This window comes from Accipiter gentilis, chromosome 3 (assembly GCF_929443795.1).
Source record: "Accipiter gentilis chromosome 3, bAccGen1.1, whole genome shotgun sequence".
NCBI lineage: Eukaryota > Metazoa > Chordata > Aves > Accipitriformes > Accipitridae > Astur > Astur gentilis.
Window position 1 is genome coordinate 30,382,797 of NC_064882.1, and position 23,046 is coordinate 30,405,842.

At 36.6% G+C, this 23,046-nt stretch overlaps 1 protein-coding gene across 15 annotated transcripts in view; it reads right to left on the minus strand.

Moving 5' to 3' along the window:
• Positions 1 to 23,046, minus strand: part of SLIT2 (slit guidance ligand 2) — a 274,923-nt gene that overhangs the window by 186,341 nt on the left and 65,536 nt on the right. Inside the window, exon 1 of one of the 15 annotated variants that reach the window (XM_049795148.1) lies at positions 8,759 to 8,829. The exons of the other annotated variants lie outside the window; for them this stretch is intronic. Coding sequence (XP_049651105.1) covers positions 8,759 to 8,784 — 26 coding nt within the window. The 5' untranslated portion in view covers positions 8,785 to 8,829. Of the gene's footprint in view, positions 1 to 8,758; positions 8,830 to 23,046 lie in introns of those variants that run through there. 15 annotated transcript variants of the gene reach the window in all.

Consider the following 23,046-nt stretch of genomic DNA (forward strand, 5'->3'; position numbering starts at 1 on the left):
GCTCATGTCTACTTGTACTTCTTCAACTGAAGATCATTACGTACCTACTCCTGCTGGACTCCAAGCTTGTCTGTGGATGCCATGAAGCACATACCATGTGAGAATTTCACAAGTGTTAATAAAGTGTGATTGAAGCCTCCTTGCACATTGTTAAGTCTTGATAGAGAATCAGAAACAAAGTTGGCTTGTATAAATATATACAGTACTGCTCAAAGGTTGTATTTGACAATAAAAGTAAATTCATCTAGGGACTATATGTCATTTAAGACCTAATGCCAGAGAAGTAAAGAACTGTTATGACAGGAAATTCTTAAGGAAACTCAGGAACATATATATATGTGATCATATAATATATTACCCATTACCATGAGAATTATAGAAGCAAGTTTTTAAAATAAAAGACCTAAGGTGTATGAGATCATAGCTGAAAACAATCACGCAATGCCAAGATATTTTTAGGGTAATGACTTAAGTTATGATTGAAAAAGACCACCTTAAAATACTGTTTTATCTTGTAAACAGGTCTTCATTCCTATGCCACACAGCAGGGCAAGAAGAGAGATTTTCTTGTATTTTTACACAGACGTGCTGCTTTTATTCTTACGTGTTTACACGTATGCGTACAAAGCAATAAAGAGAAACAATGTTCAAAGTGTGAGTCTGGGCATTGGAAACTATAGTTTCCTTTTTGGAAGTCACAAGGAGTGACTCAACTCTCAACACAAAATGGTACTTCCCCTCCCAGCACTCATGGGGTGGCTATATTACCTCTTTTTCTAATCCCTAGTTCCTTAATATTGGTCCTCTTATATATACTGTCATTCTTTCTGACTCTCAGACTTCTGTCATTGTGTTCTCCTATACTCTCACATATAAACGTCCTTCTCAGCTTTCCTCCTGTGCCATTCCTCTCTCAGTCGTACCTTGGTCTCAATGCACCATCTCGCCTCTCCTGTAGACGCACAAGAAATGTTCTCCTCTTCTCACATGGGGCATCACTAAACTCTGGGGTGAAGTCTTTGATCCTGAATGTATTAATCTAAGCTGCTTAAACTATCAAGTCCTTCCAGATACTCTTCTAGTAATTCATAATAACAAAAATAGATCCTGAACCCTGACAGTTAGTTCAAGAATGACAACGTATACAATGGGTCGGGTTGATGAAAGGTCTGGGGATCTTCTCCCCCTCTTTCAGTTCTTGCTTGTCTCTAAGAGTGAATTCTCTTGAACAAAGATACTTTATGTATGCACATAGTCTATAATGTTTTGAGTGACTCTGGCAGGAAGATATGCCATTTTGATATGGAATATCACAATTGTTGAGTTTATACAAAAGTCCAAATACAGCTAGTTTCCTGTACTGTATTTATTCTGGAAGTTAGTTTTTTTGTGAAAAATCAGGTGTACAGATCAAGTCTTCCCACAGACTGTTTTTTGGGAGGTGGGAAAAACACTAAGAAAAGCTAAAAAGCCAAACAAACACTAAGATAGAAAAAGTTGCTGGAAAAAACTGAAACTATATTCTTTTATTTAGCTTTCCAAAGACTTTTAAATAAAATGGTATTAAGGCAACAAATATTTGTGAAAACAAATTTCATTTTAACAGAAGTAGATTTAATGCAAGAATACTTTTTTGAGAAAAAAAACTGTTTTGCAAAGCAGTAATCTGTAACACCTTAATTATGTACTGCAAGAAATTTATTTTCTACTTCTGATTTTCCATAAATATTCTCAACCCCCTCAAATTTAGAGGCATATTTAGTTATGTTTTGAGATCAAGAATTTTTCAAGTTTCCTTGTTGAATCATATAATCCTCTGCAACAATTATTTCCCCTAGTTTCATGTCTTCTGTCTAATTTATGTTAACAGCATTATCTCCCTTGTGCAAACTAGTGCAAACAGTACACATACATTATCCTCACTGCTCCTTGACAATCCTTCAAAATTCCTTGCCCATTCTCCACTAAATTTTCTATTTTCAAGGCAACTAATGGTCCAACCCCCATAACTTTGTTGAACAACTAATCCTATTGGAATCCAAAGCAGCAATACAAGTACAGCAAATGGAGCTTCCACGTGGTGCCTGCAGTTCATATTTCCCACTCCCAATAAACCCTGATGTGTCTGCATTTCAGGTGTAGTTTTCTTTCCCCCACTCAAGAATAAGCCCTTCATTTCCAGTAACAGAGTGGATTTTGCCCCATTTAGCCCAGCTCCTCCACGATGGTTTCTGGGTCCTAGAACTAGTTATACATTTTCTGTATTAAGCTGCATTTAGCACCTGTGGGTGCATGCAGCTGGAGTGACCAAATCCAAAACTGAGTTTGCTCACACTGTTTTCCTGCACTCAATATTATCCAACTAATTCAGAAAAAAAAAAAATATTAAGAGGCTCATTTAGATCTTGAACTAAACAGGGTTACAAATACAAATATACAAAACAAGCAGAGAGAAATAGGTGACCTTTTAGGACTCTAACAGGCTCCACGTAAGAACAAAGAGGACCCAAGTTTTACAATGTCATAGTTGCTCCAGCTGAGAACAACCTGCTCTATTCACAAAGTTGTCTAATATACTACAATGATAAGTTATTATTTTCACAGTGCCTAAAAGAACAGTTAAGGACTTGTGTAAAGATTTTGTAAATATAGTTTTATCTATAGCAAAACAAAATACTAAGCTGCTACTACAGTTATAGACTAATGACACTAAAAACTACATTCAAATTTAGCAGAATTAAAGAAGAAGAAGAAGAAGAATTAAAAACAGAGAATGGCATTTTATCCATACACATTTACAGAAATTGCTGGTTATCCTGGTAACCTGGAGCTATGCTCCAGGCAATCTCCCAGGCAGTAGATAACAAAATCACTTTGGGATTCTTACTGACACAAAAGATGTTCTTACAAGACAGCCTTTTGATTTGAGAAGTTAAAAGTATTTGATACAACAGCTGTGAATCTCCTTCTGTAGCAAGGCTGAAGCTGCTCTTCTTATGGACCCCCATATATTTTATTAAATCGCATCAAAGAGTAATTGCAGGACAAAGTTTCCAGCAGATGAGCAGTTGGACAGGTAGCTATGCTGTATCTTTTTTTTTTTTTATTGTAACATTTTAAAAAAATCTTTTGTTTCTCTGTTATATAGTTACTGGCTTACATATAACTAGACCTTACATGTGACTGTGTAAACTTGGGGCTTAGCAACCCCAAGTCACAAGCATTATTCTATTAGGGATGATGGAAAGAAACAAGCACATCCTAAGTCTGGTTATCTCTTTCATTTCATGCAGTGCTTATAACCAGACTAGGAAGTCTCAGTCACTCTGCTCTCTCTTCTTCCAGATCCTGGAGAAGTCTTACTGTTCCAGTCCAACTTGCTATTTTATGTTTACAACTGGACTTAATTTCTTAAGCAATCCATTTGCTTCTGTGAACTAATTAAAAGGTTGGGTGCATGTGAAAAGAGGCAATACATGTAATTTATCCTTTAGTTGCAATCCTTCAAGTGTTACTCATCTTTTTGTAATTTCAGAACTCAAGGCACAGCATCATACAGTGTTCCTAAAATATTAAGATTAGGGATGCATAACAAACATATATTTGCCACTTAGATCAGTAAAGGTTTAGCCTTAAGAGGAAAGGAGAAGTTTGGGCGTCAGGAAGAAGAGAAAGGCACAGGGCAAACAGGTTCCAAAGAAACTGAAATATCCTGAGCTCTGTGCCAGCACGGAATTATTCCTGAAACCTCATGGAGCCGAGTCAGAAGTGACATCCTGATACACAGGACAACGTATACTTGTATATTTATAATCTAATACTTAAATCACTAACTCAAAATAGTCGCAGAGAGAGAACTGAAAACCATCAGAATAGAAAACAGATTACATTATCATGTAGGAACAGCTATCTTTTTTTTTTCTATAGGTCTTTAGCTCATGCTACTTGGAGAACAGCGATGGCAATATTCAATTCCCCGGCAAGAAAATACAATACCAGGCAATGTTTCACCTAATAATATTACAACAGACTATTTGTATTCTTCGTATTAAGGGGGTACCTACTACCAAGAAGCCATCCATGCTCAGATGGCATGCCTCAGCATTTATCGTGTATACAAAGGACATGCTTATAAACCAACTGAAAAGATTTAGTGTATTGAAAACAGCTGTAAACAGTCATTGGTTTAACATAACAGACAAAGAGCAAGTGAGATTATTTGGATCACTTATTTAGAAAGGTGGGTCAAATTAAATGTTACAAATAAGCATGGGATTTGATTTGTCCTGTTGACCAGCTTGCTCAAGATAATAATGACTGATTCGCTCTGAAATGCTGTATCAAATACAATTGATTTCTGCAATGTGAGAAAAGGAAACAGCAAGATAAAAGGAAGTGCATGTTAGGGAAAACCTAGGTATATTGAGCATCGGGGCCAGGCTATGTTGTTTTAGTGCTAATTACACACCATGCAAGACAAACCACCACAGCACAACCTAAAGGTAATGCTTTTCCCAATGGTATTCCCTAAAGCAGAACCTACTAGTTAGGCTTCTTCCTTATTCCAGGATTTTTCAAATCATCAGCTAACTGCCATTGTGGGCATCCGATGACGCTACCTCCTGGCTGGTGCGGTGTTTGTTTTTTAGCTAGATAGTTGTGCAAGCTACAATATGCGGCTACACTGCTGCATTTAAGAGGTCATTGGTTTAGCATCAAAAAGGTCATAAAAAGCAACCACATTGACTGTGATCCTCCTCTGAATCCCTAAGCACTGGTATGACTTGGGAGGTAAAGGAAAGTGACTGGAAGGTTTTACTCAGTAGAGGGTTTCCAAGCAACCTTGCACAGTTGAGCAGCCTCAAGCAAGGAGAACAATGGCTATCTTTGGCAAGGATCCATTAAAGGGAAGCCTGCAGCAACACCATTGTATTCCCACCACCAGCAGCTATAAATACAGGCTACATTAAATAGGATAAGAAATAAAAGAAAAACAAACCTGGGAATGGGGTGAGCAGAGGGCTGTGCAGATTGACTAATTTTTGGCATTGTTACAACTCCAATTCTTGCAGAATATAGGAAAAGGATTAAAAAGCATTGCTTAAAAGCACAAAACTTTGTACTGTAATATTTCTAATACATTTGGAGTTTTGTTCTGAGTGCAGCACTGACATACAGCAAAGATAACCAGGTGTTGTGAAATTGCCAGTCAGTCTCACAATGCATTACCAGCTCAACCCCTTAAAGCTCTAATTTAGAACCTTGCTGGGACATTTTAAGGTAGGTCAGGCTTGGTCTTTTTCACATTCTTATCTCATGCTTCCAGAGGATTTCTCAAAATCTAAGAAATACAGCCCACACATCTGTGTGAATTGGTAGTGGTTCTGAAGAGATGCAACTTGGATGCCAGACAGCTACTCAGTGGTGTTGAAGTTGCAAGATAGGTAGAAGAATTAAGAGTATGGTGAATTTTTTTTTTTAAATTACTATTATTTCTTACAGTCATGTTTTTAACGAAACTGCTAGAAAGCACTTCCTTTTAAACACTGCATTCAAATTGTTGATGTTACGTGGAGCAACCTGATAGGAAATCCTACAGTTTTCTACCATTAGCATTTATGATCAATTTGCATAAGCCTTAAAGCTTGTTTCTTTCCTTCCAAAAGAAGCCTGATGTTTTAATTGAAAAGTTTGTAAAGGAAATTCAGTATGTAGAGAAATAATTTCGAAGATTAATTTATTTAATGAAATCTGACCCGACTTCCTTTGAACTCTTGCAGGTTCTATACAACTGATTTCCTTTTTAGCAAATACCCAACCATAATTAAGGATTTTTTGAGCTTTGCAGGAACACAGAATACTGCGATACCAAACAAATAACTGAAAATTTGCAATATGTTTGGTACTACCATTAGTTTCATACTTGGCATTAAACAGCATAGTTTATTTTCTACAATGCCAATGGAATTACATTTGCAAGAATGAATCATCAAGTATATTTCCTGTTTTCAGCAGTACCTTTTTCCAGAGTGCTAAAATACCTTGAAAGAAGAAGATGACAGACAAAACCAAAAAAAACCCCAAACAAACAAAAAAAAGAGTTGGGAAAGGTAGAGATTGTAAAACTAAAAATATCACTGATTCCCCTTTGAAAACAAAATATTGGGCTGTCTGGCATGCTCTGACAGACTTAGAAACACCATAAAGGAACAAATTACTCAGTTGCTGTGCAGTAAAAATAATCTATAGATAAGTGAGGCCAATTTACAAGCCACAGTTGAAGCATTGTTCTTGTACCAGGAGAGGCGTTGAGCAGGACAATTTAACATTTATTCAGCCAAAACAAATAAATTAAGACATGTGTAATGCTGAATAATTATACCTGTTGCCATACAATTTTTTGAAAGTTCAATATACTACTTTTAAAATTTCAGGAGAGGAGAAAAAAGTCAAGTAATTTTAAACCCTGTTTTCTTATTTTAATCAAATCAAAATAATAATTTATCAAATATTTGTCTTAGCCCTTTAGAATCATACTGAGCAATAAAGAGCATAATTTCTGATGAGTTTCCCATTATGCAAACAAGTTCTCCTTGCATAACAAATGTAAAATATTCATTTTTTTGCTTTATTCCAAATAAAGGTAGAATATATCTTTCTCTACCTTCCTATTATCCTATTACAGCAGATGGTGATGAAGCATAATCAGATTTAAGAGTCTCATTCAGATCAATTTCTGTATTTTCTACCATCATTTAACCATTTAGATTGTTTGCAAACCGTCTTTAATATACAGAAAAGACATTTGCATCAAGCTGTGCTCATTCAGGCACACACAGAAAAGCTTTACACAAACTGAAGTTATTTTACGGCCAGTCATTAAATTATTATACTTGAAAACTTAGCTTGCATAAGTTTGTACCTATACTGAATCTTTAGCCTAAATTTAGGATACAGGGCTTTTTTTAGTGTCTTTCATCAGCATAAATGGTTATTGCACAGTTGGATTTCCCCCCACCCCCCCACCCCACCCTTTGAGCTCTTACCATCTAATCAGCCCAGAACCCAGATTAGGACTGTCATGTTGCGTCAGGAGTTTACAGTGAGTGCTCACTAGAGTGCCTTTAATCCTCCAAGGTTTACTCAAATGTCACAACCATCTGGAGGAAAAAGAGACTCCTTGCTGGGTTCCACTGACCACAAATTATTTGTAAGGAGAAAAAAAAGACAGTAGAAAGAAAAATGCTAAATATTTTCTCCCCTCCCACTCAAACACACCAAAACACACCCACAGAACTACTTTTGATATCATGAACAAAATCAGGAACAACTTCATGACTTCACTCTAACTACTCAAACTTATTAGATGTGTAAGTTCATTTTTGTGATCACAGGCACAGAAAAGCACATAATGCAATCTATTGAGAATACTTCAATGAAAACTCAACCTACGTGTTTGTAATTAGTTTTACAATACATAAACGTCTTGTTTGGACTAGAGACCCATTACATTGTGTTCTTTGTCAAACACCCTAAAGTTATGTTCCATGTTTGGAAAAAATTATAGATTCTTTACTCCAGACTTTTTATTCCTTTGTAATTCAGAGATACTCATAAAAAGTCACTGTGACAAACCGAAAATGACATAAATATATGTTAAGTAACAGGGAGCTCATACTGTCTTAATCAAATAACAATAATATAATGGCAGCTTTACCACAGCTTTTAGTAGAAAGTCGAAATCTGGCAAAGAATAAAAATCTATGTCATTACATCTTTGCTCATCGCTTTTACTTCAGAGCGGGGGGGGGGGGGCACACCCAATGCAAGCTCTTGCTGTCTATAAGAAAGAAATCTGGATCTAGTTTTCCTTTCTCTTTTAGAAGATACATTCCTAATCCTCTTCTCCAAGGAAAACCACTTCCTAATCTGGCATGGACAAGACTGGGAAGCCAGCTCCATCCCATTCTTTAAATAACTGCATCTGCAGCTGTACTTACTTTCTATGTACCGCTTAGAAGTGCTTAGCTGTGTTTAGTGTTAATCTTCCATTTTAAAAACTAAGAAAAATAAGGAAAGAAATAGGTATTGTAGGCACTTCTGCTCTACTTTCGCTATACTTGTGCAAATGTCTGGCATTCCTGCCATTAGTTCCTGCTTCTTCTCTGCACAGTATTTCATGGTTTAAAAGTTAAGCGAGTGTGAAAACACATAACAGAAGTGGGAAGCTTCCCATGGTCATCACCAGAAGTGGAAGAGCTTTTCTCCAGTTAACATGTCACTGTCCAAATTTTGCCTTTTCAGCCTAATAAATTACTTCTAAAATAAAAAACAAACTAACAAACAAAAAAACAACAAACAAACATTTTCAGAAGCAAATGCTTTACTGCTTACAAAGTGTACGTCAACATCCTTGACCATTCATTTTCTGTAAGGTCACTTTCATGTTTGCTCATTTAGATGCCATGGTATTGGTTCAACTCCAGAACTGACTAGCTAAACATTAGGGTTGATTACTCAAGGTGTCACTGGATTACTTGGAATTGCAATGGAGTGCCCTTGTTTGCTATTAATATATCTATTTAGCAAAATTTCAGCGAAATTGTATACCTATTTGCAGTATGCTCATTTAGTCATCTAAGCTTTTATTCTCCTAAGTGGAATCCTTAATCTCCAGTATTTACATTTTTGTAAGTACCACAGCAAAAGTTAGATGAAAATAACTCTCATTTCAAAAATAATGACAACTGAGTCTTACCGATTTTGTATCTGCTTTTGCTTCATAAGCTGTAGGCACTACTTGAAATTCATTTCTGATACTTCATGATGAACAGTCCTTATGTGCTGTGTAGGGCAGAAAGCATGATTTCTTTCCTCACAGATACATGGCGTGTTCAGTTTTCATTATAAAATAAAACATAACATTTTCATTCTTGTCCATATTATATTATTTTATTTACTCATAAGTAAGTACTACCTTCAGAACTGAATTTGAATTAATCATTAAAGCCGAAAAATGTTTTGTTGTAAGAAATATGAAAATGTCAGCTGAATTCAAAACACAAGAGAAAACAGGCTAATGTTTTCACTACTTTTCTTTGAACTGAATACGGGAAGATGACAACTCTGTCCTCAGATCCTTCAAAATAAATAAAACAGAGGTTTACTTTGAGTTTTAAATCCTATCTTGCAAATGTCTGTTTTATTTATATTCCTTATTCTTTCCTCAGGAAAAAAGTGCAGTCTTCATTCCCTTGCCTTATACCCACCTACCAAACGTTAGGCAGCCAAATCAACCTCAGAAGTAAGACACGCGAAGTCATCAAATCATTCCAAAATCTAAAGCTCTACAAATGCAAAAAATTTATTTTCTCCTACTTGTTTATAAAAGAGAAAACAGTTTTTGTTGTGATGACTCTCCTGCTACCGTGCTTCTTGCACCTGCATGTGACATGGGTTGGCAGAGGGTACTTGAGCCCAGTCAGAATTACTTAATGAGAACTGATACTTGCCCATATCTGTCCTCAAACAAATTTACTTTCTAAAATTGAATATGTACTGTGACAAGACACAGTTCTCAGAATTCAGTAAAGATATGAGAAGTTATCAGCAAGCTCTTAAACATTATTAAAACAAAGAAATGGTCTAAGCTTAGCTTTCATGGAAATAATTTATTTTAAGAAGAATAAATTTTCTAATTTGGCACATTTGTATAGCCATAATCTTTAGGCACAATAGCTACAACTCATTCTACATATTAACAAAATCACACAACTTCTTCAAACTTTTGCTTAGCAAAGTTGTGACTATCTATAGGAAAGTTTAAAAATGTCATCAGAGAAGAAATATGTATTAAATAACCCTTAATCCACTGAAAAAGTAAAAGCAATATGAAAAAAAACCTTTCTGCTCCATTCTGAGCAGGAACTGGACAGGTTCAGCAGAGCAAGAGCAAAATGAGCTACAGCAATGTATTTTTCAGATCTGTGAACTGACACTAAGTACCAATCACTATGACACACTAGTTCAATCAAGCGCCAAAAGCTGGAAGGAAATTGATAGAGAACAAGCAAACAAAAATCTCACACAGATATCATTCCTATGTGCCTATGTGGTGCCAGCAGCATCTGGGAGACCGTTCAACAAACAAGAGCAGATGTTATGTGCTTGTGATTTTGTACAAAAATTAGAACATACAAGAGGATGAAGTAGCACATTTCATGTTTAGGAACAACACTAATGAAGGGTCTTTCTACATGCTATGATCATGAAGAATATGCATTCCCCAAACATGTACCAACAGCAGTAGAAAGGATCACTGCTCACTATCTCCATGACCTGAATAGAGAAAGACAAAGCAGTGAAGAAATTTAGAGAAAAAGAGATGTACTGAATCCTCAAGGCACACTTGCTGGGTGCAGGGAGAGGGGGCTCAATTTGAATTACTCGATACAATTTAGGAAGCTTTATAGTATTTCCTTGAATAGTGGACTGGAAGGTATGTACTGTTCCTACCGTACTTTATGCTAATATAATTTGACTTTTGAAATCTACCTGCATATCCTGGGTAAACCAACATGTTTCTTCTGTAAAATTATTGAATTTCTCAACTTTAACAGTTGGGTTTGAATTACTTATTTGCTTAATTTCTTGAGAATAAACTGTAACTATGATATGATTAAGCTATTACTGCTTTGTACACTGAAAGAAGATGATGAAAGCACAAAACAAGGTACACATCTTAATATTTAAGATAATTAATTCATAATATTGAACTACATTTTTAAAAAATACTTAAGTGTCAGAAATGATCAAACATTTTGCTAATGCATCCTGTTGGCTTTGAAAAAGAAGTAATCCTAGATGTTTATCTTTTGATAATGCACATCTGATATAAATGACGATGAGTCTTAAATGTAATATTTTCATATGAATGGCATAATTAGAATTTTTATAAATCCCTTGGAAAGGCGCAGATCAACAATCAGGTTCATATCATCAATCAGGTTCAGATCATTACAGCAAGAATATCTTTAAATCTGTTTAGTCACCAGTTTCATCATACAACCTATCTGCTTCTTTAGGTGTACAATAAAACACTCAGCCATGTTAGCCCCAGTAATACACAACGCTCCCTTCCAGCTGTCTAACCTTATATAAATAGAAAGCATTTTAAATAAAAAAACCAAACTATGTATCACTGTGAAGATATTTCTACAGATGTCTGTTAGAAGACAGCAAAGATGTAAAAAATTAGGCAAGGCAAATAAGGATAAGCCTACTTATGATCTATATAAATGCAGAAATAAAACAAACATAGTGTGCAAATATGCTAACACACCAAGTACTATGTACTGCAACCAACTCCTCAAAGAAAGCAATTTAGGATTCAAAAATTCTTAGATCTTTTCTACAGTACAATGAAAAAAAGTTGCTAGCACAGACTTACTGTTTCTCTGATAAAATGAAGAGATACTAAGAGTCCTCTCACAATAAGTTCTGTAGATATTTCCTATTTCCATCCCATTTATATTTATAATGAACATGTAGAATATGTAAAATTTATACAGGGATTTTTTAAAGGAAGCATTAAAATGCTTACAAAAAGAGGTTGGTTTCTTTTTAAAAAACTGGGCAAGAACACCAAGCAAAGGGATTCAAAGCTCCTTGCTCAGCCACTGAAGAGATGTCACTTGGGGGCACTCTGGAGAAAAAACACGTTCCCTCAAGTTTCTCCCAGGAAGAGTTGTCTGCTCTCCACTAACTGCATTGTCAGTCTGCTCTATGTATTTAAACTGAATGACAGGTAAAGAGTAACGGAAGGGCTTATGTAAGTTTTCTTTATTTATACAACTTTTTAGTGTAATCTAATTCACATTATTTATAGGTAATTTTTCATCTATCAAAGCTTTCAAAGGTGGGGAAGAAAATACTTACAGTCTAGGAAAGGCAGTATGGTGGGCTGACCCTGGCTGGATGCCAGGTGCCCACCAAAGCCACTCTGTCACTCCCCCTCCTCAGCTGGACAGGGGGGAGAAAATACAACGAAGGGCTCGTGGGTCGAGATATGGACAGGGAGATCACTCAGCAATTATAGTCACAGGCAAAACAGACTCAACTTGGGGAAATTAATTTAATTTATTACCAATCAAATCAGAGTAGCATAACGAGAAATAAAACCAAATCTTAAAACACCTTCCCCCCACACCTCCCTTCCTCCCAGGCACAGCTTCACTCCAGATTTTCTCTACCTCTTCCTGCCCTGAGCAGCGCAGGGGGTGGGGAATGTGGGTTGTGGTGAGTTTGTCACACGTTGTCCCTGCTGCTCCTTCCTCCTTGCTCTCTTCCCCTGCTCCAGCATGGGGTCCCTCCCGCAAGAGACAGTCCTCCACGAACTTCTCCAACATGGGTCCTTCCCACAGGCTGCAGTTCTTCACAAACTGATCCAGTGTGGGTTCCTTCCCACGGGCTGCAGTCCTTCAGGCACAGACTGTTCCAGCGTGGGTCCCCTGTGGGGTCACAAGTCCTGCCAGAAAACCTGCTCCAGCGTGGGCTCCTCTCTCCACAGGTCTGCAGGACCAGCTTCCCACGGAGTCACAGCCTCCTTCAGGGGCATCGACCTGCTCCAGGGTCCTCCCCGGGCTGCAGGTGGATATCTGCTCCCCCGTGGACCTCCCTGGGCTGCAGGGGGACAGCCTGCCTCACCATGGCCTTCCCCAAGGCTGCAGGGGAATCTCTGCTCCGGCCCCTGGAGCACCTCCTCCCCCTCCTGCTTCACTGACCCGGGGGTCTGCAGGGTTGTTTCTCTTACATGTTCCCAATCCTTTCTTGATTGCAGTTCCTGTGCCCCAGCAACTTTTTTTTCTGTTCTTACATCTGTTATTCCAGAGGCACTACCATCATCGCTGATGGACTCGGCCTTGGCCAGCGGCGGGTCCATCTTGGAGCCGGCTGGCATTGGCTCTGTCAGACCTAGGGGAAGCTTCTGGCAGCTTCTCACTGAAGCCACCCCTGTAGGCCGCCCGCTACCAAAACCCTGCCATGCAAACCCAATATAGACAGGCAAAATTGCCATCTGAGAAACAATTCCAGATGGTATTGATCCATCATCATTTAACCAGATCATCAGCGATTACTTGTGACGCACAATGGCACTCAAACAGAAGAAGGGGTGCTTTATCTTATGATTTTTGAGCCTGTGATAAATTTGTGAATTAAGGGATATATATAAAGCTCTTTTATTCTAAATGCAATTCAGCTCACTGAATTCACATCTCAGTGCAAAAAGCTTCTTTTGTATTCTAGAGTGCACTCCATCTTTGTATAAATTTCTTCTATTTTCTAGTAAAATAGTCAGAACTTTCACAGAACAGAAAAACACCCTTCAATGTAAATATCCTTCCTCATAGACTACAAAAAGGAAAATACAAAAATGTATAGAGAAAATAGTTTTAACTTCATGAGAAGAAAGGAGCTTTGTTTCTTTAGGTATGTTAAACAATAAGTGAATCCTGATTCTTTTAAATTACTCCTACTGACTGTTAAATTGTTGGATTTGAGCTTTTTCTTGATCTTAAGCATTACTTTATTGCAACAACAACAAGAGTAAGTAACGGATTCACTGATGTTACCTCCTTCTGGAATCACTTCACAGGTGCTAAATTCCTTGCACATTTTAATTTCAGGAAACAGAGACCGACAGCACAGAGTGAACTGGCCAAAAGACACATTATGCTGGGCTAAAATTAAGACAGCCCAGATGGGTAAACATTATCAACACAAAAGACTACAACAGGTACTCATAAATCATGCAACAGAAACCAAATATTGGTTAGAAAAGGGAGAGAGAACAGAAAAATGACACAGTTGGTTTTGATTAAAATGGAAAAAAGCCTGAAAATTCTGGGTGTTCAACACACAGGCATAATTTCAGAAATCTCTGTGACATCAGTTGCTATAAACCTTAATGGTTGCCCAGAGAGTATCAGATTCCACTAGGAACTTCAATTTTATTTTTAGACTATTACAATACAAAGAGGGCCCAATTTTTGCAACAACAATCAACAAACCTTTATCTTATGGCAGCACGGCAGAAAAACAATATGCCTTCCCTAAATATAATTAGTAACCCTGTCAAGTTAATACAATCAGTAGTGTTCTGCTAGATTAAACTTTCAGCTGGATGAAAACACCTCATTTTATCCACTTCATACTTTACTGAAGTCAATTCCTATCTAAATAAAGAATGACAAATACTGAGACCACTTCTTATTTTCCAAACTCATGCAAAGAAGTATATTAAAATACAAAGAAATCCAAACAAGGAAAGGTAATAATCAATTGGACAAAAGTTCACAATGTTAAATCTGAAGGTGAATAATGAATTTTAGTTGGTAATATATTGATGAGGATAGGGGTGAGTTAAAGACTTGGAAGTAGGAAAAAAGATGCAAGATCATGAACCATGAAGATACATTGATTACCCAGATTTTGAATGTGTTGCTTTATGAGTATAAACTAAGAATATGGTATTAAAATTAATTTTAAATTGATTTAAATTTTGTAGGGAGATGGTGAGAAGGATTTAGATGGATGTGTCCTTACCCTTTATTTATACCTATATAAATATTTATCTATATAAATTTATATTTATAATATTTATATTATTTATACCTGGCAAACTAGACTGATAGTATGTACCTACTTCAGGTCCTACTTCTCTACAGGAGTTAGTATCAAACTACAACAGTTCCGAGACCAGCAATGCTAGAACCCACTATGTGAGTACAATTGGCTGACAGAGAAAACCTTCACTGAATGCATTTTCTTCAAATGTTCTATGAAATACAGCATTGAAGTCCACCTATGGACTTCAGTGGTTTTGGAGAAACCAAAACACAGCAGTATTAACTTATTAAAGTCAACAGTTTCCACAGAAACCAGAGAGAATAAGTTGGATGGTAGCCTTTCAGAAGGTATCCACCAATGTTTGGCAAATGGAAACTTTTGAAAGCAATCAATCAAGAACATTCAGAATTAGTGAGGTAGGCGTAGATGTTAAAATCAGCTATTCTTATCCCAGGTACACCACAAAATCACTACATGCAATTGTTTAAGATTTATTCATGTTGTTTATTTATCACAGTTTTATACCTTTATGATTTAATTGTATTTTAAAAGCACAGATCTGCTTTATAAGGTGAAAATATGTTGGAACCAGGAACCCCAGAAAGAATTACCCCATGCAATTCCCAAGGACTCATCTTGTAGAAATAGCTCTGCTAACCTCTAAATTTGGCTACTAGGCAGCCATGCCAGAAGTTGATGAATGTCTGAAAGTGTTAGTGTGTGATCAATACAAGAAAAGAGTCTGTTGGCTCAGCTGAATGAGCTAATAATTTTGCCCATTTTCCATACCGTCTTTTCTAAGCCATAGGCTATGATGATGGAGAACCTGAGGGTAGCCACCAGTTTTCAGACAGATCGTTTAATTCCTTGCCCCACAGCCAAAACCAAGGATTCTTGCGCACCACCTCTGTGATGTCATACAAAGGCTCTAAGCCAATTTACCAGAAGATACTGACTTTGCTTAAAAAAAATCAAAACCCCATTGATTTATTGAAAAAGGCCATGCTTGAATATTTTGTTGTCAGAAGTTGTTCTACCCTATTATGGGGGTAGAATAAAGAACATTTCATCAAAGAAAAAAACCTAATGTAGTGCAGACCAAATCAAGAGAAATATTAACCTCACCAGGAGAACCTCACCCTTTCAAGTTAGGTGATATTATAAAGTAAGAGTGCAAATGAAGGTTGTTAAAAGAAAACAAGTAAAACCAGCTGGGTACAAAATTGACACAGTTTGGCTAAGAGTCAGAAGGCCATAGGGAAAGTTATAAACTTAACACCTGCTGCTGGCAGTCTCCAAATCCCCTAAATTCTGTAGGAAGACAGCATTGCCTGGGTCATTCTGACCAATTACTGTCAATTGACAAGACAAAATATTTATAGTTTGATTTGTTGCTCCCTAAACAAGAGCAGTCTGAGAGCAGTAATGCCACTATTAGCACTTACTTAAACAGCAGTGGTAAGTTTTTTGTTTGTCTCTGGACATCAACTTGAAGAGGGTACCTTAAAAAAAATTCAAATCCTGAGATACACTCACTGTTACTTCCACCTCCTAGCCATTTTTCATCCTTCAAAAAATGCAAACGATTAGATCCATTAAGAATGGTAAACCTATCTGTTAAGCACAGCAATGCTAACTGCAGAGATGAATACAAAACCACTTAAAAGGCAATTATAAATTTTCATTAATCTGATAATTTAAAAGTGGGTAAATTCTGCCACATAGTGCCTTTCAATCAAAGCCTGCTTATTTAAAACTCCCTTACTGGAAAAAAACATTAATTTTTTCCAACATGTATTTTTTTTCTTCTTGTAATAAACACTGATTACAACCATTTTTTTTTCATGAAACTTCACAGCAAACATATCAAATATAAAAGCCTTGACGAAGAGGTACACGGTTCAAGTATGTTTTCTCAAGAAAAAGGATGTGCTAGAAAAAACATTACCCAAATACACAGTTTAGTCAAAATTCAAAAATTAGATACCAAACCTCAGTTGTAACCATTAGGCTTTATCTTTGTAACACATTGAAAGTTTCATGAATTGTCTTTCAAAAAGGAAAGAAACATAGTCAAGAAATTTCTTCACTTTCAGAATTAATAAATTACAATGTTAAAAATAATTCTGGTTTGTACCAGATGAAATGCTTACTGCTCTGAAAAAAAAAGCATAGTTTTACATAGGCTAGCTTTATTCGTGACCTGGTTGCTTCACTGATTTTAAATTGAGGGAATTTTGACATACCTGTCACAACCAAGGCCTATAAAAACAAATCTAAGGCAATACTATAGTCCACCCGTAGCACTGAAAGCATATTTCACCTAAACAAATCGAAAGTTCCTTGCATTTTTGTAATAGCCAATGTGAACATTAGCCTTAATTGGTTGTTAAAGGCTAACATGCTTTAAGTGGCAGGAAAATATGACTGTTTCAGTGACACATTGAATTATAGTAATTCTAATTCTTGCACTGATGAGACCACTGGTATAACCAGGTCTATTCCCAAGTTCCTCAGAAGGTCCTGCAAAATTTTTTGTCCTGAAAGTAAGCACAATGGGAGATTAGGTTAGGTTAAATTATTTCCTGAATAAATTTGCTAGGATTTAGATCCAAGAAGATAATCAGGAAGAAGACAGCAAATCAGAAGGAGTTTCCTTCCTGCATACAAGAAAAGAAGCACTAACACAAAGAAAGAGTAGATGGCCAATATGTATCACAAAAGAAAAGATGATGAAAAAGACCAGTGACTCAGAATAAAAAAGAGTAAAAACAATAATGGAGTTGAGGATTCAGAGCCATGTCCCTAACCTGTACAGCTGGGATAAAAAAAAACCAACCCTGTGATCATAAAGGAAAGTAAAGAGAAGGAAAGAAAAGTAAATTCATTACGCGTACTTAGTGTTAACAATATCTGCACTCCACAAACTCAGTCATTGAGATTTTATCAGTTGTGGGAGCCTAAAAATCAGGCCCGTGTAAAATTATGCAATTAGAATGCAATGATCTCAAGAATGGAAAACATCTAGAAAGTCCCACTGAGCTGGGTGGTTTTGGCTGGCTACTTTTACTTATTTTTCCTTAACCTACATACTTGCTACATCCAGATTTTTATTACTGTTAGCTCAGGATGTGGTCCTAACTATATTTTTGACAAACGTCAGACCAACTTGACCAATCTGCTGCAAGTCAATGACTTTTCTTCAAGGTGCAATGAAGACCACCTCCAACAGATGCTGCTGTCACTACTGGTTCACAAAACATGTCCACACACAAAGCATGCAGGACAGAGATTAAAATCTCAGAACACAGTCATATTCCAAGCTGCATTTCCAAATAAAGATTAAAATTATGACTATAACAACAACAAAAAAATCATCTTAGAAAGCATCTTAGTCTCTATGGAGCGTAAGCTCAATACCATCCAGGGGTCTTGAAAAACTACAAATTCCCACCTCCAAAGCACCTTCTTGAAGAGAATATAGTCCTTCAACTTTACAAAATGTACACATTTAAACTATATAGCTTTACTGTTTCCATTTGCACCTTTTTTTTTTTTTCAGATCCTTAAGTTTCATCATGTCAGCAAAGCTGCATTATTTAAGTTCAAATAAATTGTTTTCAGCCGAAAACTCTGACAAGACAGTAGACTGTCAGGGTAGTAAACCGTGAAGAACATGAGTACTTCTGACCAGCATGAATGAGCGGCATGACACTGAACAAATCAACTTGTCTCCCTGGGCTCTTACTTCCCATATCATCTATACATACTCTTGAGATCGTGGACTGTGTTGCTGTACGGTTGCCAAGTGCTCAGAATAGTGGATTTCTCTGAAAACCCACTGGCGTCTCTACCAAAATACAAACAGTATAGTAATGACCTGTGCTTTAAAGAGGGGGGAAAAACCCTGGATTGCATTCTTGCAATGCAAAGGAGAGTTATTCCCAGTATCTCCAGTTAAATGACATCTGACAAAGCAGTACTCATGCAAATACAAGTCACCAAGACATAGTCTCTTCTGGTACGCCACTAAGACAGAAACATTTTTGGGTGGTGTCCAAATCATCCAGCTATTACAGTTGTGGTGGTGTCACAGTTGAATTTCTTTCTTTGGGAAGTCTGCTGGCTAGCGTGAAAAGTCACCAGCTCTACAGTTTCAATCCTACTTCTTGAGACAGTAGAGTGTAAAAGTGAAGATTATACACACTCTCCAGCAATTCATAGCTGAAACTCTTCTGAATTTCATATAAACATGCAATAACTTCCTAGCAAACTGACCTATATTATCAAAAGAACATCACAACATTCTTCTGAAAATGTATTATGAAAACTTTTTATTTAGCACTTTTTTCGCCTCATGGTTATGTTTACTGAACAATGTAGACCAGAGAACTGGATCAGAGGAATAAAGCACACTAAACAGGTTATTTTCTTACAGGTCTATACTTTCTAATAAACAGTCACAATGTAGCTTCAGTGTTTTTTTTAAGATTTATAAAAGAGCAAAATGTCCTAAATAAATAATTGTTCTTTTTCAGGCACACATATACAATTACCCCTGTAAATGAACCCTCATCCCTGGCAGACACAACTACTCATGAGCATTTAAGAGAGTCATTCTCTCTTCTATTTTTCTGAAACATCTTTGGTAGACATAGTCAAATTTCTGTTTAAAAACATTAACAGGGAAGCCAGCTTTGGCAGGCCTTTGATGCTTGTGCCTGTCTTGTCACTGTGTATGAGGTACATATGCCACCCATCTGATAAGGCTTTTCCTAATTTGTGTGCCCAGAAAATCTGCTTGACACTTCTGACATGAAAATGATTAATTAATAGGGGATGCTAGGAGAAACTGTAGTAACATTGCTGTTCTGTAGTTTACTAGTATTTATTTCTTCTTTAAGAAAAATCATAACATACATCATCTGATACTGAACTTCTCATAGTATTGTATTTCTTAGTGAAGACTTAACTCTCTTTTATGTGTTCATACACTGAATAACAAGTGCTGATACGGTCATTCATCGTGCTGTCTGTTTCTGCTATATTAGACCACTGCTTCATCAGCTGCACTGATTCTTTGTCTAAAATTAGCTGGTTTGGTTTGGACAGAGATTAGAGAAGTGATCAAAAACTGTTCCTGTTGGATGAAAAATGAATACCAAACAATTTGGGACTTCTCCAAAATTGTTCAATTTCCAATAAACAAGAAGTGTTGAGTAGGCACATGACATTACTGGAAACAATCACACTGATCCAGAAGAAAGGGTAGTAAATAATTTAATATTTTAAAGTATAAATCAGTGAGATGCCATATTCCTCTGTTGAGTTTATGCCACCTGAAGAAACTACTCTATCATGCTATCATAAAAAAAAGACGTTTTCAACTTTACTAGAAGTTTGCTGTGATACTTTTCTTTCAGAAAATATGAAGTGATGATAATCCTTCCTAACAGGCTTCTGGTTTACAGATATGGGAAGTCCATTTTAACAATTTAATTACATTTATCATGTCTCAATGTATTAATATTGCTAACACGCAATACTTTAGCACAGGAAATACACAGAAAAGTATATATTTTTTTTAAGCTTTGACAATCTGTACAGTGTATAAAAACCCCAAGTGCACAAAAAAGACAAGACTCTTCAACGTATTGACACATTCTTCAACCTAAGCTAAGGATGACCATAAGCAGGAGTTCTCATTATAATGCCTTACCAAAAATCAACAACCTCACCCATGTCCATTCCATACCATTCAAACCTACCCCAAAATAAAGAATGGCAAGTGAAACAAAACTGCAACTTGCCAGCTTTTGACAAAGACCATATAGTACTGAGTAAGCTATGTAGGTTATTTTTATTTATTTTTATGTATTTTTTTAATCTAATGCAAACATATCTGGTCCATTTGTTATTTAACTCTGTATGAAGATGGTAGATATACTATGCAATACCAGTGGTACATCAATACTCCCAACCAAGCTAAATTCCTAGCAATGGTGTACGATGATGGGCACCTATTTTGAACTGTACAGTTCTCTATCCTTTCTACTGCAATATTGATTTCTACGGCATGTGATGAAAAAAAATATACTTAGTTAATGAACAGAGTAGCGCCACAGAATACACAGGATTTAACTAAATTTACAGCATCTGTACTCCGAAGTAAAACTTGAAAAGAAGCAATGATAGCAGATAGGATCTCATGGTAGCCAAACAGACTGAAGCAACAACAGGAAGAGGAGGAAGATTAAAAAACTGAACAGAACAAACATAGTTTGAAAGGAAAATGAATGAGAAAGTTCTAAATCTAAGGCTGAAACATCCAGCCCACTACTTGTCCTCACAATTCCTATTCCCTCAAATAGATTCAACATCATCACATGGGCTCACAATCTTTTGAACTTCATCTGTTCTTCAAGGTGACAGTATTCCACTGCTGCTTGTTGTTAGTGCATCATTCAGCAAAAAAGAAAAGGGCATTGTGGATCAGCAGTCAATTCCAATCAGTGTGTGGACCTCTGGATCATGCAGGTAGGAACAGTTCACAGCAAGTATGCCAAGCTCTCAGCTGGACAAACACTAGGCACGTTGAATCCATATGTTCTGTAGCAGAGAGCTTTGCAAATGTTTCTAATACCATAATTCTCCTTCAGTGGTAGGTAAGAGGGCCTCTTTCCCATTTTCTCTACAAACTTTCATATTCTTCCTGTATAATATCTTTAAAATTCCTTCTTTCCTATGCAGGCACAGAATACATATTCATATAATTAAAATTCATAATCTGTAATCATTACTGTAACAGCACCCTGCTGTATGACTCTTTAAGTTAAAATACAATATGAAAAATTATGCAAATAAAGGATTTGGAAGGAACTCAAGAGCATCCCAGTATATCTTACTCATTCTAGAGAATTCCTGTTTTCCTAATTTCTCTTCTAAACTTGGCTCTACTGAGAGGAGTCCAGCTTCAGTAGTCTTGAATGGGCACTCCTTGCAAGCAGCTTCTCTCAGCAATCAACTGTGTTTGCTCTTATATTTAACTCAAATATCCTTCCTGCTTCCTGTCCTGATCCAAGTACCAGCGTTCCCTCAAGCTTTCATGTTTGAAAGCTGCTGTATTACCTACTGAATCTTCTCTCTTCTAAACTAAACAAAACTAATTTTTTCAAATTTACCTCATTCACTGCTTTTACTAAGCCTCCAACTTATGGTGTTTTCGACCAGAGCCCTCTTTTAATTTGTCTACATCTTTCTGCAAGAGGTGCAGTGAAACTTTCTACAGCACTCTGACTGAGATCCCTCCAATATCAACTTGACCACAATAAATAGCCTACTGTGTCTACTCTATGTCTGAAATGCACACACTGTACACTATAGTCTTAAAATGCCATTTATAGGGGAAAAAAAAGCACCTCCAAATAACATCCTGGCTGAATACTGAGCAAATATCCAGTAACACACTAATATCCTGGATACTGTTGCTGCATAGACTATTATATCTTAAGTGTATTTAACATTTCCCTCTTCAACATAGCATTTTTCTTTCAATGTACTTCTTAATAGTATTTTTCCTCCATTTGTAAACATTATTGATAGCTTCAGTTTAATGAGATCATTTTGTACATAAGTATTGTCTCCTGAAGAATTTTAGGCAGCAGAAGAAACAAAGGTCTTTATCAAGCAGCATAACAATTTTGTGGTTCTCTGACTCCTATCAAGTCTCACTCTTTTCTTGAAGCTTTGAGATGAATTTCCCAAAGTCCAGCATTTTGTTTCTTATTTTACCCCTCCTATACTTGGATTCAACTGAAGACATAGGATCTCTTGCACCTAGATTCCCTCTCTGGCCTCTTCTCCTAAAACAGCCAGTGATTATCCCTTTCTTTTAAAACCTCCAATAATTTTTGACATGATGCAACCCTAGATCATCACTTTTAGGTAATCAGATTTTCTCTAATAGGTAAGCCTTTGTTTTGTGGGATCACAACTAAGCAGAGTAATCTGTCTAGGCAGTAACTAGCAAATCATACAATGCTGAATCCATGTAACTAAGCTCATAAAGTTTAAATATTTTTATTATCTCTGGATAACTGCGCTTAAGAATTACAGTACAGAATGGACATTAAAAAGCAGAAAAATACCATATTCTTTTGTAGTCTCCCTTACACACAGAGTTTCTGACAAACATACAAAACCAGAAAAAATTCACAGCTTATTAGTCCTTGGCTATAATTTTCAGAAACATCTCCACCATCTCCATCCTTCACCAAAGGTACTAACAGCTTGTGAGACTTTACAGGACTGAAATCCATTGGGAGAGGCACTCCATAAATCTTTATACAGTATTCATACAGACGTCAGACACAGGATGGAGCGTCAAGAGACAAGACATGCACAACACCCACATTTAGA